General features: G+C 37.4%; 3 protein-coding genes across 5 annotated transcripts in view; 2 read left to right on the top strand and 1 right to left on the bottom strand.

Annotated features, from left to right (window-relative positions):
* Window positions 1–3,888: 3,888 nt before the first annotated feature.
* beta'COP (coatomer subunit beta') lies at window positions 3,889–7,629 on the bottom strand. The gene is made up of 4 exons (XM_065307469.1): window positions 7,481–7,629; window positions 6,985–7,336; window positions 4,577–6,891; window positions 3,889–4,142 (listed from the first exon to the last, which is right to left on the bottom strand). Exons 1-4 carry the CDS (start codon window positions 7,481–7,483, stop codon window positions 4,107–4,109), a joined length of 2,706 nt encoding a protein of 901 aa, XP_065163541.1. The 5' UTR covers window positions 7,484–7,629; the 3' UTR covers window positions 3,889–4,106.
* A 260-nt stretch (window positions 7,630–7,889) lies between these two features.
* Window positions 7,890–11,783, top strand: Srrm1 (Serine-arginine repetitive matrix 1). Of its 2 annotated transcripts, none has more exons than XM_065306989.1 (5): window positions 7,890–8,272; window positions 8,353–9,047; window positions 9,110–9,562; window positions 9,762–9,977; window positions 10,033–11,783. In XM_065306989.1, the coding sequence occupies exons 1-5, from the start codon at window positions 8,261–8,263 to the stop codon at window positions 11,405–11,407; spliced, it is 2,751 nt and encodes a 916-aa protein (XP_065163061.1). In that variant the 5' UTR covers window positions 7,890–8,260; the 3' UTR covers window positions 11,408–11,783. The 2 variants fall into 2 exon arrangements, with proteins under 2 accessions (XP_065163061.1, XP_065163060.1); XM_065306988.1 differs by having other exon boundaries at window positions 9,092–9,562.
* Window positions 11,784–12,101: 318 nt separating this feature from the next.
* The window catches only part of Lmpt (four and a half LIM domains protein limpet), a 33,709-nt gene continuing 22,722 nt past the window's right edge, over window positions 12,102–23,088 (top strand). Inside the window, exons 1-2 of one of the 2 annotated variants that reach the window (XM_065306991.1) lie at window positions 12,102–12,452; window positions 22,993–23,075. In XM_065306991.1, the coding sequence (XP_065163063.1) occupies window positions 12,402–12,452; window positions 22,993–23,075 (134 nt within the window). In that variant the 5' untranslated portion in view covers window positions 12,102–12,401. Of the gene's footprint in view, window positions 12,453–22,777; window positions 22,940–22,992; window positions 23,076–23,088 lie in introns of those variants that run through there. The other variant, XM_065306990.1, reaches the window with a different exon arrangement.

Here is a 23,088-nt window from a genome sequence, read left to right as displayed (position 1 = left end):
AAACTGCCATAACTGCACGTATACACAAATCACAATCAAATGGAAGTTAAACGAACGCGAATTGTTGTAGCTTACGTGTTGGCCGACCGCAGGTATTTTCGATTACTCCACTCCTGCACCCGGCGCGATTCATAAAACGAAACAAACATGCGAAAACAAAGGCTCCGGCGCATAATGGCCGCCGCGGCTTGCAAATCCAATTGTGAAACGAGTCGCGCAAATCGTGTTACGAAAGCAGCTCGACTAATTTCCATTCTTTTCTACTCCCTAATGACATTTCATTCAGAGATTATAGCGGTGTATACGTATGTAGCATGAGTGAACTGGTTTCCGATTGCGGCGATTAAAACAAGTTGAGAATCGATATATCAATTGTATTATTGGCGGTGGTAATAAATGCGATTAATTACATTGACTTAATTGCTTGTACGCAGCGGGATAAAACAATGGTGGCATTAATTTAATAACTTCTCACACAATTTGTCTCAATTTGAATTATTTAATGTGAGGTATGTCTGGGGTGTGCAGTAGTACGAGTGAAACTCATGCAGCGACGAAAATACTTGAAATAACAACGATGTCGTGATTTACGTGCGACCACTGCGTTGATTTATGAAGATGCAGCGGTGATATATGTATATGCATCGCATCTTTGCCTCTGAAGAAGTTCGCTCGCCGCGCACTCGACACTTCACTCCACCTTCCCACTTAAGTAACATCTCAACTGTAACTTAGCACTAATGTGTTTATTTATTGACGTTCTCGTGTAGGACGCGAGCTTATTACGGAGCTATGTTTGCAAACACGTCTTAACGTAAACGCGCGAGTTTTGTCTTCTTCTAACTTTGAATGGGTGTGTGTAGGCGGATGCGCGCGATCGTGATGAGCGTGAGGCCATGATGGCGACCTACCGGATACGCCAATGATGAAAAGCGGCGCGAGGGTGGCGCACAAGGGTGGAAGTCGTACATTACGCACGCGGCGGCAATTCAACATCCCACACATCGCACGTCGTTTTGTTGCGCCACGCCGCATGAAGCGATTGATCTTTTATTTCTTGTTGGGGTTGTTGGAGTCTTCTGAAGTCACCGACGCTCCGCCAACAGCCTGCCTTTAGTACTTCTAAGTACGACACATATTATACTACTACTAAAAGAATGGAAATTTGTACATATGACACGCCAAGTGGAATTTAGTTATGCGTAAAGTTATAAAACTTTGGCCAATCGGCTTGGAATTATTGCGCTAACGCAAATCTAACGTAGGCCATCAGATTTATAAATTTCTTGTGTACTGATGATGGTAATGATGGCATTTGTAGATTGACGTATCTAAATGTCATTTTCGATGCTGGTAATAATGTATCGAACGCGATAGGCCTTTCGATGACATTGATGACGCTCTCTCCACATTCGTAATAGCTTCAGTTTGACTCTCAGCCATCACTACACGCACCCCGCTCAGGCCGGTACAAGTACAGCTGTTACCACTACGTCTTCGCTGCCCACGCTGTCAGCGCATCGTGGTATCTTGGGTAGTGTTACTTAGGAGAGCTATTTTCACATATCCTTAACTCAAACGTGTTCAAGCGTTTCACATCCACCAAGCGTCCCAAGAAGTTTGCATTGATGAATACATCTGCTAAGTTGTTGGATATTTTATCAAACATCTTGTAGAAGTCGGTGCGCTGAGTGCGGCGTGACATTCCGCTCGCTTAATCCCTCAGGACCTAGTTGTCTTCACTTTATTTGCTATCCATCCATCCGCCCGCCCGGTCGTTCGTACACTCGGATTAAAGAGCTGCACATTTAGTCCTATTGCTGGATATTCCGCCGTGGCCGCTCGTTTATTTTTAAATATTTTTGTAGAATTTATAGACGCGTTGCGGTGACAAGAGAGAGAAAGAGTGCGAGAGGTGAGAGAAAAGTTCACGCCGTTTTTCTCCACTAATCGGCATTTTTTCTGTATTTTGTGCATATTTAACGAAAACAATCTCATCCTGCATCGTTAAATACACATTCAGAAACAAAGTGACGATTTTAAGAAAAAAAGCCTCTGAAAATAAATTAACTTTAACAATGGTGTTGACAATAACATATGTTTCAGCTGTTTATTATGTTTTCACGTCAATTATGATTTCAATTATTTATAGAAATATACATATCATCCAAGAAAAATTAACGTTTTTTTTTAAATATTTGAAAATAGAATTAATTCAGTAAATGTTAACACGAAAACAAACAAGAAATGCATCTATATTTCTGATGTTGGGTGGATGATGTGCGCGTGTGTGTTTTTGAGCAGATGCTAAGTTTTACTAGTTATTTTGATAGGTGTCATTTAGTATCTTTTATGTTTTGTAAACGATGCCGGCGTGCGCTCCACAAACAATTATCAATAGATTTCAAAACAATCAACAAACCGCAAAGCACCGGCAATAACTTGATCCTGGTTGAACATTCAACATGCAAACATACTAACCGAAATGTATAAGCAAGTCATTCGTGTACTTTTCGCACTAAACATACTGAAAGCGGATTATATCCATCCAGTCGATAGAGTAACTGGGTAAAGTGAACATTCAACTTGTTTATGTTTCATATTATTTCATATATTCAACTTAGGTTACCTAGGTAAACATAGAAAAGGGTAATACTGATGAGCGGTCACTTTAATAATGTCAGCGTTTCCTAAACTATTATTTCCTATTTTGATCAATTACCAACCAAAAATAAAGTAAAAACAACTTAAAATATATGATATTGACTAATTTGAAACAATTTTTGTTACACTCTTTCGCAGCAGTTATGAATTATAAAAATTTGTCTTCCTTGTCAATTAAAATACTAGAAATAGGAGATTGTTGTGATAAAATATATTGAATGTTTCAGTAGAACTGGAACATTCCCGAAAGTGAAATATATAAATGTACTCAATTTTTATCAGACACGTTTAACCGACTTCAACATTTCCTCATCCGCGCCTAGTTGACTAAACTCGTGGCCCAGCAAATCGTGGTCCGTCGCACGGGAGCATAAATAAACCCAAAGCGCGCACAAGAAACCGAAATTAATATTATTAACACCCGCACTCGCTTGCGTACACGCCAGATCTAGACATCTCGGCATCTTGCCGCTCCTTGGCACCTCGACATCTCATTTAGACGTGAATTATGCTGCCATTGTGCCCGTTTGCACGCTACCAACGCATAAATTGATATAAACCGTTCAGTGCGACACAGGTGAGCGCTGCCAACGCAGAAAATACTGCCATCGCATGCGAAAGCAAATTAATACGAATTTTATTATTATTTTAGAACGTGATATAAATGCGGTTGAAGATTTGCTATGAGCGCAAATTGTGCACTTTTGAACTTAATGTCGACTGCGTTACATGCGTTAAATGTTGACTTTGAAGTTTTGCTGCTCGCGTTGAGCATTTGGCATTTTTAAGCGCACAACATCAAGCAATTTCATTTTCCTTCAGTTTCTTTTTTCATTTTATTATTGCTTGTGGAATCATTTGCGGATTGATTCAGTCAATGAGAAGTCCCAAATGCAAAAGGCTAAGTTTCTAGTTCGTAGGATGGGAGTACTTGCTATGTAAGTAGTCGGTGGAGTGCGCTAGCTATTAAAAACTTGATTTACGATCCGATGTGGACGTTTTCTTAAACGTCTACAAATTGTCGAGCCGGCAAATGAGCGTCATTTATCAGGCCGCGACTAATACACATCCAAGTTAATTTCGGAATACGTATAAATCCCTGTGAACCGTCGAGATTTTTTTCAGTTCAACGCGTCTTTTCAGTACCGATTCTACAGAACAATATTCAAACAAAGAACAAAAAAAAAACAACGGGGTTCTAAGTATTTTAAATAAAAGGAATGATTCATATTGTATATAGTATTCTATACTCTCAATATTAAATTAATAGAATAAATTTTACATTAAAATGTTGTTATTGTAATCGTACTTGATATTAATACTACAAATATTTATAAATGTATAAGCAAATGGAACGAAAATCGAATAATATATCATTTTTGCGCATATCCTCCTTTTCCGCCAAATTGAATATTTCTAGGCGCTGCTGATCTGATCTCCCATTAATCGTTTAATAAATCATCGTCCAAATTGATGTCCTGTAACATTAAATCAGATTGTCATTAGTATCGTTATCCTCGGCATTTTGTTGTACATTTCGTAAGTTGTCTGCACACCATTCGGTTCCCAAATTAAAAACATATAAACCCGAGAGGGTGATTTAACACCAGTGTATTTTAAGTTCAGGCAGTTAAAGTTCAAGCGGTTAATGCGGGCGGGATTACGCCGGTTTCGGGTGCGTGTGCGTTTTGTAAACATATTTAGGAAAATGCCAAGCCATGCAATTCTAGTATAATCAAGCGATAAATAAAACTTATTTATGTGCGTACCGCGCATATAACTGTTTGTCAAAAGCAATGAGCCTGTTGTGGCAAATTAGTGTTTTCGTAATAAAGACTTGTATAGGGAAGCCGAATTAAATCAAAGTGACAAACGAATTGCTTATAAAAACAGAAGAATGTAAATAACCTACCGTCGTATCAATATTTTCGTCTAGATTCATCCCTTCCAAATCCAGATCGATATCATCATCATCTTCTTCAAAAATAGCTTGTTTGCTAGTTAGTGTTGTTGAACTGGTTGCTGTTTCTTCTCTTGCTATTGAAACACCACCACGTGCTTTAACTTCATCTATTAAATTCCTTTCTGATGCAGGTGTAGTATTGCACGCCATTTTCGCTGGTATCAATTGTTTAAACTCTGCTTCCATCACATGCTGGGCTGCTATCGCGTCCTGCAAGCCTGGAAACAAATTTTCATACTCTTTAGGATCCGCCAAGCTTTGGCCGGCTTTCGGGTTAACTGTTGACAGCTCTTGTCTCCATAGCCCCACGACATACGACACTTGGTCGGGTAGATAAGATCGTGCAAAGAACGCCGCTTCTGGCAGTCTATTAGTTTGAATCAAAATGTCTAGACATTTTCTTAAATCTCCAAGCATCATGTACGACAAAAATGAAATATTATTCTTTCCTTCTGCTAGTGTATCCTCTCCCAATTTTCTCACTAAATCCGCATCGCCAGTACTAGTAGCAACCAGTAATAGTCCGCTAAAGTCCTGCGCCCGCTGCATGCATTCTTTTGCCAATGACAAATTATTATTTGCCGCGGCGAGTTCACCCAACTGACTCCACTTTTGAGGGTTATGCGCTTCTACAGCGAGGACTTTGGCAGTATTCAAATCGCCCAGTGCCAATGCCAACTCGAATTTATGTTCGGGATCTGTCGAAACTGCTAGCGCCTGCTGTTTAAAGCCCTGTTTTTCTAAAAAGTGCGCGACTCTAGTGCGGTGTTCTTTGGGTATTGAAGGAAGTACCCTATCAGCTGTTGTAAAGTCGCTTCGCATCACAGCAGTCTGATATTCCAAAACTGAGAGCAGCAGTTGATAACTAACAACTCCCAATTCTTTATCTGTTAAGTAAAGACGGTCGTCCTTAGGAACATATCCCAGAACGTATAATGGACGATCAAGATGAGCGATCGTGACAAGCTCACCACCAACATAGTAATTAATACGATTTACAGCATTAGTGTAAATGAAACAATCACCCACCCACAAACCTGTACGTACTGTTTCATTAATCTCGCCCAGAACATCAAAAGCAGCCTCTACACCGTCTTCCGCTACTTCGTTCGTTTCTCTTGCTTTGACAACTTGTTCAGAGTCATAACTCAGGATATAATAACTGTCTTCAGTTGCCAAACACACTAGTTTGCCGCTATCAGACCAGTAGATTGCTTTTGGTTGAATTTCAATACGGCGCACCAAATCCAACGTGTCCCAATCATAAAATGTCAACCCGGAGACAGACTTCACCCCTAACAACCACCCTCCAAAAATGCCTTCCGCGCCAAAATCAGGGCGGAAACTTTTCTTTTCTTTGAAATTTTTATATATTCTTACAGTGGTACTGGCTTCCCGGATAGCATATTCGCTTGAATCTTGTGCCCATACAAATTCCTGTGCGGAACCAAATGATTTGTTCCTCAGGGCCATGGCAGTGTAAATAATGTACTCGCCATCACCACAAACAACAACAAATCTTCCATTAGGATTATGTTGAATGCTTTGTGGGTAAATTTCGCATGCGCCCATATCTTTAGCAGCGACTGGCAAGCGTTCACCATCCCGAATCTCTGCGCCTTCAGGTAAAGCTTTTAGATTGGCCTGTTGAAGCTCGGAGTGTTTGGCCCAGATGATTTTACCACCGCTAGCGTCCATACTCACCGCCGGTTCTTCTCTGCCGGCTTTTACAAGAATACTTCCTTCATCATAACCAATTGCCACGTTGTTTGATCCTTTCATGCAACAAATCGCCCAGACACGTTCGAATCCGTAGTTGAGGCTACTTTCTAGTCGATTGGTGTTCGCGTGCCATACGCGTACAGTGCCATCTTCGCTTCCAGTTAGAATAACAGGCAATTCAGGGTGGAAACAAACGGCACTGACGTTCTGCGCGTGGCCTTCGAGAGTTTGAACGCATGTTTTCGTCTGGTAGTCCCAAATTTTTACCAAGCGATCGTCAGCGCCTGAGATGATATACGGTTTGTCACCGCCGTGGTAGTAATCGACGCAGTTTACGCCTTTCTCATGACCTTCCAGAGTAAAATTGGCAGTTGATGCACCCAGTTGCCACACTTTTAACGTACGATCTAAGGATGCTGACGCAAACGTGTTGTTGTCTTTTGGATTGATGGCAATCTGCATTACATAGTGTGAATGGCCTTCAAATACTTGTTGACAAGCCCATGCCTTCTCCCAGTTCCATAATTTAATTAACATATCATCTAAAAATCACAAAATTATAAAGAATTATTAAATTATTTAAAATTAGAAAGCAAGCTCTTTATGCCCTCTCTTGGCTTGATAAAAAAACTTACCACTACTAGTCAAAATATAAGGTTGGGTTGGATGAATTACAATACATCTCACATAATCAGAATGCGCTTCAAATGCATGAACTCTGTCCAAAGTGTTGTAATTGAATGCCCTGATATGCATATCATCTGAACCAGCCACAATCCAGTTCTTTCTTGGTACAAACTTGGCTGCCCTCACAGGTAAGTCACATACTTCAAATGTTTTAACAAGTTGTTGATTTTCATGATTCCATACATTGATTATGCCACTGTACAGAGAGCACAGCATCCATGGTTCTGTGGGGTGCAAGTCTACGCATTTTACACGGTCGGAGCGAGCAGTTAGCTTACGCTTGATGTCCAACCGAAGAGGCTTAAAGAATAATTCATAGTTGTTTAAAACAGATTTTGTAGTTTTGATGATGTGTACTGATGACAGGCGTGTTTTGTAGGTTATTAAAAGTTTGAATGATTGTTTTACAAATTAACAGCAAAGAAATAGACGTAAATTACTTACCATTTTGAAGAAATTAAAGTTGTGATTGTGGAATATGCAAGTATAATATGTTTATCCTCTTTTTATTTAAAATTGCAATCGCCGACTCGAAGAAGAATCGGACCAAACTGAAAACAAACACGTCAAACACCGTCAGCTGTCAGACATGTCAGACGTGGCCGGCAGGTGTAAATCTAGGGACATTCCTTTTTAACATAACCAAGATGCATTTATTATTTACAATGTTTAATGAACTGTTTGTTTTGCAAAATTGTAAATTGAACAGATAATATAGATAAATCTAAATGATATTGTTATTAAAATAATTTGTTAAATATAATACAAGTTGCAGTCTTCAAATTTAAATATTACCAATTTGACAGTACATGTCTGAAGGTTGGTAGCACAACCAAAGTAATCGTTTGTGACGCTGCGCCATTTTGTTTCAGTCAAAATGCAACATGAACGTGTTGTATTTTAGATGATTGCATTTCGCTGTGGACTTAAATAGTACAAATAGTGTTAGAATGGCAGCGATTTGAACATCATAGCAGCAACCATCGAGTGTTGCGCCAGCGTTGAAATGCGCTCTTGTTGAAATATTTTAACTGGCGACGTATATTTCCTATTTCGTTGGTGAGCGATTCACCGGCGTTAGATTTGCGCCCCGGCGGATTCCCCAACGCACACGAGCCTGCTATTGTTTATGATACAGACGCAATATCAACGGACGTAAATGATATTTAGTTTTGAACTGGTGACTGATATAGTGTAGAGTGAATCAATAACAACAGCTTCAAGATGATGTACACTGTGAGTAATTACTTAGCTATAAATAATAAATAAGGTTAATGTTTGGCTGTGATGGCATAAAAAATGTAATATTATTATAGGGCACAAATACTGAGCAGGACAATCGCTTCAGTGACAAAGAAAAAAAGTTATTGAAGCAGATGAGATTCAGTGATTGCCTAAGTCAGAGAGTTGATATGTCAAAAATCAAGCTGGAAGTGATCAAGCCTTGGATTCAAGAAAAGATTACTGAGATACTTAAAATTGATGACGATGTGGTAGTTGATTTTGTTTATAATCAATTAGATGAAAAGTACCCTGACCCAAAGAAGATCCAAATCAATCTGACTGGTTTCCTACACGGTAAAAACGCTCGCGAGTTTATGGCGGAGTTGTGGGCATTACTCATATCGGCTCAGGAAAATCCAACAGGTATACCAGATTCCCTCATTGATATTAAAAAGGAAGAAATCTTGAAAACCAAGAAGGAGGAAGAGAAGATTGAGCCGAAAAAGGTGGAGAAGAAGTACAAAGAGCGTTCACGTTCTAGGAATAGGTCGCGCTCACGCAACCGAGAGCACTCTCATTCCCGACGCTCTCGTTCACGATCGTCGCGACCTAGACGACGGTCGCGTGACAAGCGACGCTCCAAGAGTCGCTCAAAGTCGAGAGATAACAAGACTAACGACATCAAGGGAAATGGTAACACTAGTCCTGGCGACCGCGAAGGTAGTCACAATCGAAACGGCGATGATCGACACGACGTGAAGGAGAACAATACTGCCAAAAACAATATGTAAATATAACAATTGATTCGTTATAAATATTCACTCAATTTAGACAAATTCTGGTTTATAGGGAGAAGGACATCACTCAACCTGTCTCCAAACTTCAAGCCAAGCTGATGTCCATGGCCGGCAATGATGCGCGCAAATCTAAGTCGCGCTCACGTTCAAAGTCCCGAAGTAAATCGCGTTCACGCAGTAAGTCGCGGTCTTCTTCCAGATCTAAAAAGTCCACATCGAAGCATCGGTCCAGATCTCGTGATGACAAGGACAAGAGGAAATCTCGGTCGACATCTAGGGGTTCAAAGAACAACTTTGAGATCCGTAAGAAAGACGACAGCGTGCAGAAGAAACGTCACTATCGCTCGAATAAGGACAGCTCTGACTCTGAGGCGGACGACAAGGGTAAGCGACGGAAGAGCGTGTCCAGATCGCCGAAGCGTGGAAGTTGGGATCGCGGCGGAAGGAGGAAACGAAGCAACTCACGTAGACGCAGCACTAGTCGCAAGCGCAGCCCTTCACGAAGGTAACACTTCAGAAAAGCAAAAATATAAGCAAATAATAAAACGAATGAAACAATAAACAGGGGCGTGGCGTTGGGTGTACATTGATGGGTTACTTACTATATTCTTATTTGATTACCTTACTTTCGAAGTTCTCCACTTTAAAGTATTGTGATGAATGTTCTAATCTTGTATTACATTTCAGTGTATGTGTGTTCGCAGACTTAGTCAGTCGAGGAATAAACGGAGCCCGAGCAGACGTAGGAGGAGCCCATCTCGCGGCCGTAGGAGTCACTCTAGACGACGCAGTCCTCGCAGGAATAGCCGCCGGCGCAGCTTGAGCAGACGCCGCAACCGGAGGAGTCCCAGCAGAGGACGAAGAAGTCCTAGTAGGCGTCGTCGTAGTCCCAGTCCTAGGAGACGAGTTAGTCGGGATAGGTACTAAATCTAACTTAAAATGTATAAGTTATATTACCATATTTTCTGTCCTCAGGCGTTTCAGACGAAGTAGAACTCGAGACCGTAACATTCGTCGACCTTCACGTGATGCCCGCCGCCGAACAAGATCTAGGGATCGGCGTTCTCGCTCCCGCAAGCGCAATTCACGCGACAGACAAGAGAAATCGCGTCGTTCGCCAGTGAGAAACCGTGTGTCAAGAGATAAGGACCGTGATCGCCAACCACCGAGGAAATCTAGTCCTAGTCCTAAACGCGACCGCCGCGACAGTTCACGGGATCAGGATAAAAAACGTGACGCACCTTGCAAAAAAGAGGAAAAGAAGGACGAGCATCGCACCGTTGAGGCCCGCAAGGAACCAGAAGTTGCTCCTGTGAAAGAAAAGGAAAAGCCTAAACCTGCCGAAAAGAAGAAAGAAGTAATTGTAGTCAAGTCACTCAAAAAGTCGAAATCAAAGAGTATTAGTCCCGAAAAACACTTGATACCTCCAGACGGCCCTCCTAGATATTCCCGCAGCCTGTCGAGAACTCCGTCTCCGTTCATTAAGGCCGAAGAGTTTCCCCCAAAGAAACCGTCGGCTACTTCTTCCAAAGACGAGAAGAAACGCGCGCTAAAGGAGAAGGAACTTAAAACGAAGAAACCGACTAAGAGGAAGAGTGACAGTGATTCTTCTAGCTCTTCAGAATCTGAATCAGATTATAAAGAGCAGGCAAGACGGAAACTTAAGACTAAGACGAAGATTAGCAAGAAGCGGGCCTCTAGTTCGAGCGATAGCGAACCTGAGTACAAAAATCGCAAAGAGACGAGTGATGCGGAACATCGCAACATAAAAAAGAAAGAAAAAGAGAAGGAACATCGCGAGGTAAGGAAGCAAAAGCACGAGAGCAGCGAAGAGCAAATTAAGAAGAAACGTCATCAAAGCGTTTCTGAAAACGAGAAGAGACCCATCAAGAAGAAGAGATCGTCCAGTTCCGACGATGAACCCGTTAAAAAGACATCACGCAAGGAGGAGTCTTCAGAGAGTGATGAACCAAAAAGCAAGAAAAAACGTCGGCCCAGCTCCGGAGATGATTCCGAATTAGAGCGCAAGGCAGAAAAATCACGACGGCATCGCAAAGACTCCACCTCGGAGAGCGAGGAAGAGGTGGCGAAAAAACGGAAGCACAAGAAAGCGAAGGCCACCACCGACTCGGATGAGGAAGTTGAGCGCAAAAAGAAGAAAGACAAGAAACACAAGAAGAAGAAGAAACATGCAAAGAAGCACAAGAAACACAAGAAAAAACGCGCCGATTCTGACGAATCGGACAACAGCGACGTGACGACCAGCGAGCTGATGATCGAGAACGAAAAGAGGCTGCGAGAGAAGGCACTGAAGTCAATGAAGCGACATTCAAGTGAAAAATCGGAATGATTAGCTCTATGAACTGCGAATTGATATGCCTGAAGAAGGATAAATGAATACATACTTCGATTTTGATCCGGTCGGTCCGGTCAGATCAGGTCAGATCATTTTAGACGAATTTGCAAAATTGTATTTCACTACTTTATTATCTATCTAATCGACGCAAGGCGAGTAATTTGTACATTATTTCGTTTCAAATGTTCTTTATTTGATTCATTAATTGATTGATTTCTGAGAGTGTGACGCTAAATAGTAATAGCGTTGCCGATGTTTTTTTCTTTGAATCGATCATTCCGTATGTTAATGTCAACCCACGGTTCATGCATTGTTTAATTGATGAATGTGACAAAAATTGTGTATTATACTTTTGTGTATTGTAATCAAAGATGACTGACATTATTCAATACCTTACATTTGTTCAATTCAGAATTCATTCACCAAGATTTATTATAATTTTTCTTTAATAACCAGTTTTCGAGTGCAAGGTCAATAACCTTCCTAAAACTACATACGCGCAATGTGGTAAGTGTAAGTCTTCAAGTTATGTGTTTGTATGTAATGTGTGTTGTCTAACTTGCGGTTGGAACAGGTGTAACTGCTTTTTACATGGAGGGCACAACGCGCGGTATTCGTATTGTATTGCCGCGTTATGGACAAGTGTGGGTGGTGGGGAACCAGAATCGATTTAGTCGCGGCGTAGAGGTGCGAATGTGATGTATGGCTGTGTGTTGTTTTAGCTGTAGCGTTACCGCTTCTAACCTAGAAAAACTTTCCGGCATTTCGCGCAACGCGAATCTGCAAAGTACGCGAACTTTGCAACTCAATTGTTTAATGAAAATAACAAAATGCACTGCCTGTTGCCGGCCAGTGCAAATACGCATTTGGAAACGTAACGGACGGTAATTCGGTAGCGACGACGTCGACGCTCAGAAGAAACATCAGCAGCAAGAACAGTAACCGCATCGACGGACTTCACTGTGCCGAAGAAGTGCCGTTCTTCAAGATGAACGATGTATGTGTTACGCGCAGCACGCTGGAACAATTTTCCGAGTCGGTGAGTCAAAGTTTCATTCATTCATATCAAATTGTCGCTGATTTTCGCTATTTACTGCTTGAGTTTGAACACTACTTCGAAGAATTAGCAAAATTTATCTTAGTCATATGATGTAGCGCGCATTCTTTTGTAGAGAAAAACACGCACTGACATCATTTCCTCCTAACAGCTAACCGTAATGATCCGAGACAATAATAATTACGCATATAAAAAGTCGCAACCATAATGAAACTAATTTTCACTACTTTATGCCGCTTAATTTTTTACATTTATTTTGATATAACCGATGACTTTTTTTTACCGTTTTGGAGAGTTTGTGAACACATTTTTTTATATTCAACGCGAATATGCTGTAAGCTCCTGCTGCGAGTGCCATCACATAATATCGACTTTTTTCTTTTTATGGGATAAAAACAACACAGATACGTGCTCGCGAACTATAAATTGTTATGGTGCAGAGACCCAAAGAATGGATTTCTGGCACCAGAGTTGTGTTTTGGCACTTGGAAACGGCACCGCGCGGCTTCCGGTGTACCAAAACGGTTTGCCTGGACGGCTAGGGTTGTGCGAGGGTTTGAAGATCTCGACAGGGTGCGAGTAATATTTTAAAGAGTTTATTGCTTTTATTGGCAGTCGTAGCTCGGCGGCTGATCGTTGGTAACTGGCAACTACCTCGAATAATAGTTGGGGTGGTTCTTATACTAGCTTAAGTTATTGCACTTTGAGCATGCGCAAAGGGCGCTCGTTAGGATTGGACCCTGAGTTAAGTGTACAAACTAAACTAAAGTTACAAGATAAGATATACTAATGATAATAATAATAATAATAATATAATAATAATAATAATAAATAATAATGATAATCTAATTGTTGTTATGGGGTCATAACACCCCTCCCCCCTAAATGGAAATTGAATTTATTTTTTTTATTAAATATGGGTTGTTGCTTGGAGAACAAGATGATGTTGGCGTGGAGTAAGTGTTCATTTCGACATTTTCTTCGGTTGTTGGTGTTTCTATATTCTTCTTCCGGAGCCTTCTTCCTGTTGAATTCTCAACTGCACTTCACATGGTATTTTCCCAAATGTTGGATTTCATTTTGTGTTGTGACACAATCGATGATTCCTCGTATTAATGCATGATTGTAGAGTATTTAACAAGCTATACTGAGATAATGTGGAATCAAGGAGTAAGAATTCTTTGGAAGGGTTAATAAATGAAAATATTTTGTTGTGTTTTGATTTTGGTAAAGGAAACATGTGATAAAGTGTAAATTTCGTTTGGTATGGAATAGGAATATTTAGTGGATAAATAATCATATTTTGATAGATTTCAAGTGAGATTTTGATTATAATAACATATTCGTGAATATTCTCAACGGGTAATCTCAAATTTGTGCTTAAGTGAATAGTTTTTAGCTCGCTTTTTTAATACTGATGGTTGAATGGGTGAAGAATATTACTTTTCGAAAATAATATTGAATTAATTATATCATCAAGTTCTTCGATTAGTGTCGTGCTCAAATGACTTAATAATTCAAAATGTTCAATAATAAATTTATCCTTGATTGTTTCAATTTGTCTATGGATTATTCTTGTCGTGGTTATGCAATAATAATTAGTTTTTAACATTTTTGGTTTTTTTTTTTTTGTCGTGTTCGCAAATTTCCTCGGTTTCCTCTAATTGATTCTGAATAACGTTTAGTTTTGTTTCGTAATGACTTAGGTTCTTATATGTCACTAATGTGAAATACTGATTATATACTAATACAGTACCCATGTTTTTGTAAAATATGCCTGACGATGAATTTAATGATTCTATGTTGAAGGAATGGGAATTGACTTGCTTTAATATGATAAGGATAATAATAATTGTGATTGAATTATTCATCTTCATTACTGTCTCCATTGTTATCCGAAACAAATGGCTTCAATAAGTTTTTGTGAAATGTTTGGTTTTTATTTTTTATTTTAATTGATACTGTTTGGTTCTGGTATACGTCTTGGATTTCGTATGGACCTTTATAAGCTTTCTCGAGTTTCTTTGCTAATCCTTTTGTTGTTCCACAATTTTTTATATATACTAGATCGCCTACTTTGAAGTGGTGATTATTAGTGCGATTGTCGTATCGTTGCTTTGTTTTTTCTTTCGTTGTAATTAAATTATTACGTGCTATTTCGTGTGACGTATTTAATCTTAGTTTCAGTTGCTGATGGTAATCATCATAGCTATATCTAAATTCTGGGGTAGCTATGGCTGAATTTGGTATACTTGCTTTATGTCCAAATATTAACTCATACGGTGTAAAATTTGTAGATGTGTGAATAGATGTATTATAGCAAAATACCGCTGATGGTATGTATGTATCCCAATTGTCTTGCTTGGAATTAATAAAATGTTTTAAATAGTCTTTTAGTGTTGAATGTGATCTTTCTAAAGCACCATTCGTTTGAGGGTGATATGGTGTTGCAAATATTTGTCTAACTTTGAATAATTTATTGACTTGTTTAAATAGATTTGATTTAAATTCTGATCCGTTATCGGTAAGAATGCTTTTGGGAAATCCATATAACATCACAAAAGTGTAGAATATTTCAGCTACGGTTTCTGCTTCATGGTTTATGATCGGTTCTGCATAAAAATATTTTGTGAGATTGTCCTGAAGGGTTAATATAAATTTATTACCATTGAAAGTTTCCGGTAGTGGACCAACGATGTCCAGAGCGACAACTTCAAAGGGTTTATTACATGTTGTAGTAATCTCCATTGGAGCTCTAATAGGGTGCCGATTCGTTTTATTTTCTTGGCATTCTTTGCAAGAATTTATAAATTCCTTGACATCATTTTTCATACTCTTCCAATAATAATTATCGAGTAGTCTTCTATATGTTCTCTCTATTCCAGAGTGACCTGCAATCGATGATGCGTGGTTCTCTTTGATGATTTTTATTTTTTCTGCATTGTTTGATGGTTGTAATTTTGGTTTGTTCACTAAAATTATTTTAATATTCTCCTCCGAAAAAATGTAATCGATCATGTTGTTTATTATTTCTTGTTTAAAATTTAGATTCGTATGTAAAGGATTTGTAAGATGTATTTGTTTGATTTTATTATTTCGTAATTTATTTTTTAGATTGATTAGGGTATAGAAGATATCTTTATAACTTGGTGTTTCAAAATAATTTAAATGAGAAAATAAAAGAAATAATGTATTCGTATTATTTTGTAATGAAATCGCATCGTTCAAGTTTATGTCTTGTGGTATTGAGTTGAAATCAAATTCTGCTGAAAGTGATTGTAGTAGTTTATTTTCTGCGTTTAAATCCTTGGACATAAATGCTGCGATTATTTTTTGTTTCGTTAGGATTGTTTTCATTTCTTCTACTTTTGGAATATCTTTATTTTTATAGTAATATTCGGTGAAGTTTTCATATGTTTGGTAATTTTTGTTAATAAATATGGGATTTCTCGATAGAGCATCTGCATTGCTATTCATTGTACCCGGTTTATACTCTATTTCGTAGTCATATTCTTCAAGTTGTAAACGCCATCTGACTAACCTAGATGATGGGTCTTTACAATTAAATAACCATGTTAGCGGTCTGTGATCCGTTATTATTTTAAACTTTTGTCCAAATAGATATGGTCTAAAGTGTTTGACGGCCCAAACTATCGCTAAAAGTTCTTTTTCCGTTGTTGAGTAATTTTGTTGTGCATTACTTATTTTACTCGACGCATAAGCAATGGGTCTATCCGAACCTATTTCGCCTTGTGATAAAACAGCACCGACAGCGTAATTGCAAGCATCGGTGGTTAAGATAAATGTCTTCTTAAAATCTGGATATATTAAAATAGAGTCGCTTGTTAGTATCGTTTTAAATTTTTGGAAAGCTTGCTCTTGCTCTGGTAGCCATTTAAATTCTTCTTTCTTTTTTGTTAATTTTACTAGTGGATTCGCGATTACTGAGAAATTCTTTATAAACTTGCGGTAATAACCACAAAAACCTAGAAATTGTTGTATTTCCTTGACATTGCGAGGTTTTGGATAATTTTTTAAACTAATTATTTTGTTTGGTTCGGGTTTTACACCTTCTTGTGAAATTACGTGACCTAAGTACGTTATTTCCTTTCGAAGAAAGATACATTTTTTTCGGGTTGTAATTTTAGGTTATTGTGTCGTAATCTATTAAAAATGGTTGATAGTTTCCTTTCATGGTCTTCAATATTGTTGGCATAAATGACGATATCATCTAAATAAACGAAACATTGTGACCCTTGTAAACCCGTTAATATGTTTGTCATCATGCGTTGAAAGGTTGCCGGTGCATTCTTCAAACCAAAGGGCATTCTTAGAAATTCGTAATGACCGTTTGGTGTTGAAAATGCCGTTTTATGGCGGTCGTCCGGGTTCATCAATATTTGGTGAAACCCCGATGCCAAATCTAGACTTGTAAAATATACAGCTCTACCTAACTGATCCAAAATATGGTTTATGTTTGGCAGAGGGAAAGAATCTCCTACTGTGACATTATTTAATTTTCTGTAGTCGACTACAATTCTCCACTTTTTTTCTTTTCCATTCGATTTTTTTGGAACTACCCATAAGGGGCTATTATATGGACTTACCGATGGTATTATAATATTTTGACGGATCAATTTATTTATCTCTTTTTCTACTGCGGCTTCATGTACTTTTGGTAATCGGTAGATTTTATTTTGAATTGGTTGCGACGTTGTTGTTTTAATTTCGTGATGCGTCGCATCTGATGCGGTTAAATTGTCGTTAGGTAAATAAAAAATATCATTATATCTGCTACATATCTCAATTACTGATCCTTTTTCTTCGTCGTTCAAACCTTCTAAATTTAATTGACTTCTAAGTATTTCGGATCTAGAAATTTGATTAATGTTTTCATTGACAGAGAAAATTGTTGCATGTTCTTGTGTAAATTCTTCTAATTTTATGCTTATATTTGGAATGATTTTGATTTCGTTTGTCGTATTTATAATTGTTGTTAATGCGGTTTGTTCATCACTTGGATTTAATATAGCCTTTGCCAGATAAACTCCTTCACAAACATTATCGTTCATGCAAACTCCTTCCTTTACTTGATTTATAATATTTACCTTTATTACGCTTTCTGATCGTGCTTCCAAAATATGGTAAGTTTGTTGATTAGTGCTATTAGTTTTTAAATTTGCTGGCTCGATTGGAATTATTGGGAAGTTTTTGGTATTAAGTTTTAAATAGTTATTCTTCAAGTTTATTTCAGCTAAATGTTTTCTTAAGAAATCGTTACCAAGTATTCCATCTAATGGTAAATTGCATTCGTCCTTTATGATGTGACATTTTATAATAACGTTATAATTACTATTTTCCGTTTCCAAATTAATTGTACCTACGCTTCTAACGCTTGTACCTGCGCCTAAGCCGGTTAAAGTCGTTGCTTCTTTTGATTTACAGGCAGACGTGCCTCGCGCAATTTATCTGTTAATTTAATCAAAGTTAATTCTGCTCCAGTATCGACCAAAAATTCAAATGTTAATATTTTATTATCTTTTGTTTTATGGTTGAATTTTACCTTGAATGTATTTTCTGATTTGCTTGAATTAACAAATATTTGATCTGTACTGAGAGAGTTATCGTCGACTTCGTCATTTGATATTTCCGCAACTTCCACATTATATTGTTGAGAAGTAGATGTTGAAGGCTTTTGTTCAAACCTATTTCTATTTATTGGTCTATTATCTGAATTTTTACTTTGATTTGAATTAGTATGGTTTTTGTTTTGACGTTCTTTGGACAACAATACTCTGCATTCCTCAATGCTATGTCCTGTTTTTTTGCAATATTTGCAGGATTTAATATTTTTGTTTAGATTAGCATTATCCTGTTGTCGTGAATTTTTAAAATAACAATCATTTGAAGAGTGATTAGTTTTTTTGCATATTTTACAAAATTTTTCTTGAATATTTTGACGGTTTGTTTTCCTCATTTTTAGATATCTTTCCTCTGTTATTGCTTCGGTATAGGCTTCTTGAAGAGTTTGTGGTTTTGATCTTCGCAAGGCGGAAGAGATATCCTCCGAGCAATGGATCATAAACCTTACTAAAGCGTGTTCTCATGTCAACCGTTGAACAGTAATTGAGGTCTAAGTATTTCGGATCTAGAAATTTGATTAATGTTTTCATTGACAGAGAAAATTGTTGCATGTTCTGGTGTAAATTCTTCTAATTTTATGCTTATATTTGGAATGATTTTGATTTCGTTTGTCGTATTTATAATTGTTGTTAATGCGGTTTGTTCATCACTTGGATTTAATATAGCCTTTGCCAGATAAACTCCTTCACAAACATTATCGTTCATGTAAACTCCTTCCTTTACTTGATTTATAATATTTACCTTTATTACGCTTTCTGATCGTGCTTCCAAAATATGGTAAGTTTGTTGATTAGTGCTATTAGTTTTTAAATTTGCTGGCTCGATTGGAATTATTGGGAAGTTTTTGGTATTAAGTTTTAAATAGTTATTCTTCAAGTTTATTTCAGCTAAATGTTTTCTTAAGAAATCGTTACCAAGTATTCCATCTAATGGTAAATTGCATTCGTCCTTTATGATGTGACATTTTATAATAACGTTATAATTACTATTTTCCGTTTCCAAATTAATTGTACCTACGCTTCTAACGCTTGTACCTGCGCCTAAGCCGGTTAAAGTCGTTGCTTCTTTTTGATTTACAGGCAGACGTGCCTCGCGCAATTTATCTGTTAATTTAATCAAAGTTAATTCTGCTCCAGTATCGACCAAAAATTCAAATGTTAATATTTTATTATCTTTTGTTTTATGGTTGAATTTTACCTTGAATGTATTTTCTGATTTGCTTGAATTAACAAATATTTGATCTGTACTGAGAGAGTTATCGTCGACTTCGTCATTTGATATTTCCGCAACTTCCACATTATATTGTTGAGAAGTAGATGTTGAAGGCTTTTGTTCAAACCTATTTCTATTTATTGGTCTATTATCTGAATTTTTACTTTGATTTGAATTAGTATGGTTTTTGTTTTGACGTTCTTTGGACAACAATACTCTGCATTCCTCAATGCTATGTCCTGTTTTTTTGCAATATTTGCAGGATTTAATATTTTTGTTTAGATTAGCATTATCCTGTTGTCGTGAATTTTTAAAATAACAATCATTTGAAGAGTGATTAGTTTTTTTGCATATTTTACAAAATTTTTCTTGAATATTTTGACGGTTTGTTTTCCTCATTTTTAGATATCTTTCCTCTGTTATTGCTTCGGTATAGGCTTCTTGAAGAGTTTGTGGTTTTGATCTTCGCAAGGCGGAAGAGATATCCTCCGAGCAATGGATCATAAACCTTACTAAAGCGTGTTCACGAACAAGAGTAATTCTGTCTGTTTGTGTTGGGTATTTTAATGCGCAAATGGCTCCGAGACAATAATAATTACGCATATAAAAGTCGCAAAACCATAATGAAACTAATTTTCACTACTTTTATGCCGCTTAATTTTTTAAGCATTTATTTTGATATAACTGATGACTTTTTTACCGTTTTGAGTTTGTGAAACACATTTTTTATATTCAACGGCGAATATGCTGTGCTTCCCGCTGCGAGTGCCATCACATAATATCGACTTTTTCTTTTGCGGGATAAAACATCATTATATGCGCTCGCGAACTATAATAACGCTTGAAAAGCATATCCTTCATTTCCTGCATATTTATGTCCGAGTTTATATCGGGGCTATTTTTTATGAACAAATTTGCTGAGGAATGCAGGTTCATAGAATGCAAAAATTTCACTAAATTTACAGTGAAGTGGAATAAAAATTTAGTGCGAAAAGGGCACATTCCTTAAAAGAATAATGCTTGCATTAAAATCAAAACTCGAAAGTTATTTACATTCACAAAAAGTGCAGAGAAATGATCGTAAGTTGTAAAATAATGAATTTATTTACCCACACCTCTCACGTGTTTTTGCCTTAATATGCGGGAAGTTTTGAGGAATAAGCAAGTGTGATGTGAATTTATTTATTACTATAATCCCATCAATACCTGCTATTATCTAAATTACATTCCTGTTCATGTCAACCGTTGAACAGTAAAAAGGTCAAGTTAGAAAACAGAGTTAAATAAACATGTATGCAAAATTTAAACTAAAAAAATAGTTACGATAAAAAGTAATAAAACATTTAGTTCATTGGATATTTTGCATGAAAATAGCAATTTGGCTCTATTTTAGTTTGAATTTGTTGTTACGACAAAATGCGAGGTCGCGCAGTCAGCATCATGAAGTCATCAATATCAAGACAACAACACCAACTAAATACACTACACTACAACGCAATACAAAACTATCATAGTTTTACCACCGTTTCTAGTATGAGAATATTAATTTTAGTATCAATTTGTCTCATTTGTAGGAAAAATAATATAATCACATCACATTATACATATGCTTGTGTTTTTTTAATTAATTGAGTTACTTAGTCAGCAATTGGGCGCATCAGAAGTTTTAAAAGTTCTAGATATTGTGAATGTGAAGATACTAATGATACTAATGCTTTCCACGTGACTCTTTTTTATGTTTGTTGCTGAGTTGGCTTTTCTTGTTTGCGCATGCCGATGCAACGACCGAATGAAATGGTCATGGCCATGACTCACTCGGAATGGTTGCGCACACCATACATAACAATGGTCGATTAAATTTTCAAACGACACAATTCTACCCGTAGATATTTTCGTGTATTCGTTGGCGTTTGAAATAATTGTTTGCTCATCAATTTGATTTCTAGGAATGGAATCATGCTAATTTTTGCGATAAAAACATATATATTCATTGAGTAATAACATAGATAATCTGTATTCGGGGAGTTATGTACGGCCTGCAATAATTTATGTTAAAGATTCCATCAGTTACATTGATGTTGCGCTTAAATTATTTTTCATGAGAGAAAATGAAAAAAATTGCGATGTATTATCGCTTAAAATGGTCGTTTAAGCAAAGTCGACCTAAAGTCAAACAAGTCGACACCACGGACTGCGGTTTGGCTCTGATGTGGTGACTTTCTGATTGGCGAAGCGCAGACTCGTTATTGCCATTTATGGTCAATCAATCGATGACGTCATACCTGTGACTGCAGAGTCAGAGAATGCTCGACACGTCGCAAGCCGGCGAAACCAGACAGCAGCATGCATCCTGCCGCTTTATATTAAAATAACAGCGCCTGCCACACAAATATGACTTTAAAATCGATACGCCGTGAAGAAATAAAGCGAATTCCTTTCGTACTCGAGAACTTGCTGTCTTGCTGGTTTTATGCTGGCGTCGATAAAGTGAATAGTCAGCGATTCTTTTAATGACACCTTGATTGAGTAACGAAACAGGCACAAGCACAGGTTCTTGGAGACCATATGTTCGCGCATTTGTGTACGAAATGTGAAGCGACAGAATAGCAGTATTCTTAGTCGTTCTATTTAATTAAACTTGATTTCGTTGTTGGGATGGCTTGAACGTAAATGGTAAAATGTTATATCAATAGTTAAACTTCAAGAATACTTGAGGAATAAAAATATTTTCTCAGTTAAAATCCATTTTAAGTTAAACTTCAATTTAAACTCATTTATTTTTTTAAACACTGGGTCCATAAGTGCAGAGAACGAGTGCATGCTATGGTATTAATTTGCAAATAGCGTAGGCGAATGCATTTAATAAACGTGATGCATAAATTACTGAGACGCAGTCTATTTATAACTCGCTTCTTTAACGATTGTAGGTAATCTTTATATGGTGAGTGGTATTATAGACCCGCACGCAGCAAAATTGTCTTCATTAATATCGCGATCGTCATCGGTCGAGCTGTTGTCAATACTGGAATTGAATTATTTTATGACACTCATAACTTGTTTTCTATCGTGCTAAATTGCGAACTATTTCTATCACCTCTTAACATATCTTAAAATTAGACAAGTTCTTCGGTCTACTGGTCTAGAGAATGTCAGTTTACAATACGTGATTGTAAAGTATATAAAGTAACAGCCAAAGCTAAAGAGTGAATTAAATAAAGGCTGGCTTTGATATCCATATAGGTTTTTTCTTTTCTTATTTAACTCACCATAGGTGTGTATACGGTGTGTAATCTGTACGTCTGTGATTATCTCCAGACTTCGAAAATGTCGAACCACACGAGTGAACACTTGCGACGTTTTTTCGTAATTTCAGTGTATGCTAATCCTCCAATGCACGCACACGTTTCGATTTTTATTTAAAATCATATTAAAATTATTTATGTGAAACTTGCAGCAATTAGTTAAACATGTCTTCGCGAATAAATCATAAATACGCGACTAATGTGACGATCGATAGTGTGAAATCTGATTTTTGTTCGAGTTTTGAAAATCGATTACGAGTGAGTGCGGCTAGTGAAACCCCAAGGCGACAATTATTGTCCATGAGTGCATGTGTAATTTTTTGTTTCTAGTTTTGCGCACATGATATTAATTAGAGTTTTTATAGGGCGTCCAAATTGGTGAAATCGACATCGGGCAACCATGTACGGAGTGCGATTGTCCAAAAGGATACAAGCCACATTTATGGCGGTAAGATTTATTT

Source organism: Atheta coriaria, unplaced genomic scaffold (assembly GCF_025399875.1).
Source record: "Atheta coriaria isolate IRGN ID8LTWV9N9 unplaced genomic scaffold, Caltech_Dcor_3.1 hic_scaffold_7_pilon, whole genome shotgun sequence".
In the NCBI taxonomy this organism is placed as follows: domain Eukaryota; kingdom Metazoa; phylum Arthropoda; class Insecta; order Coleoptera; family Staphylinidae; genus Dalotia; species Dalotia coriaria.
The sequence above is the reverse complement of the archived record's forward strand: the minus strand, read 5'-3'. Positions and strand labels throughout refer to the sequence as shown.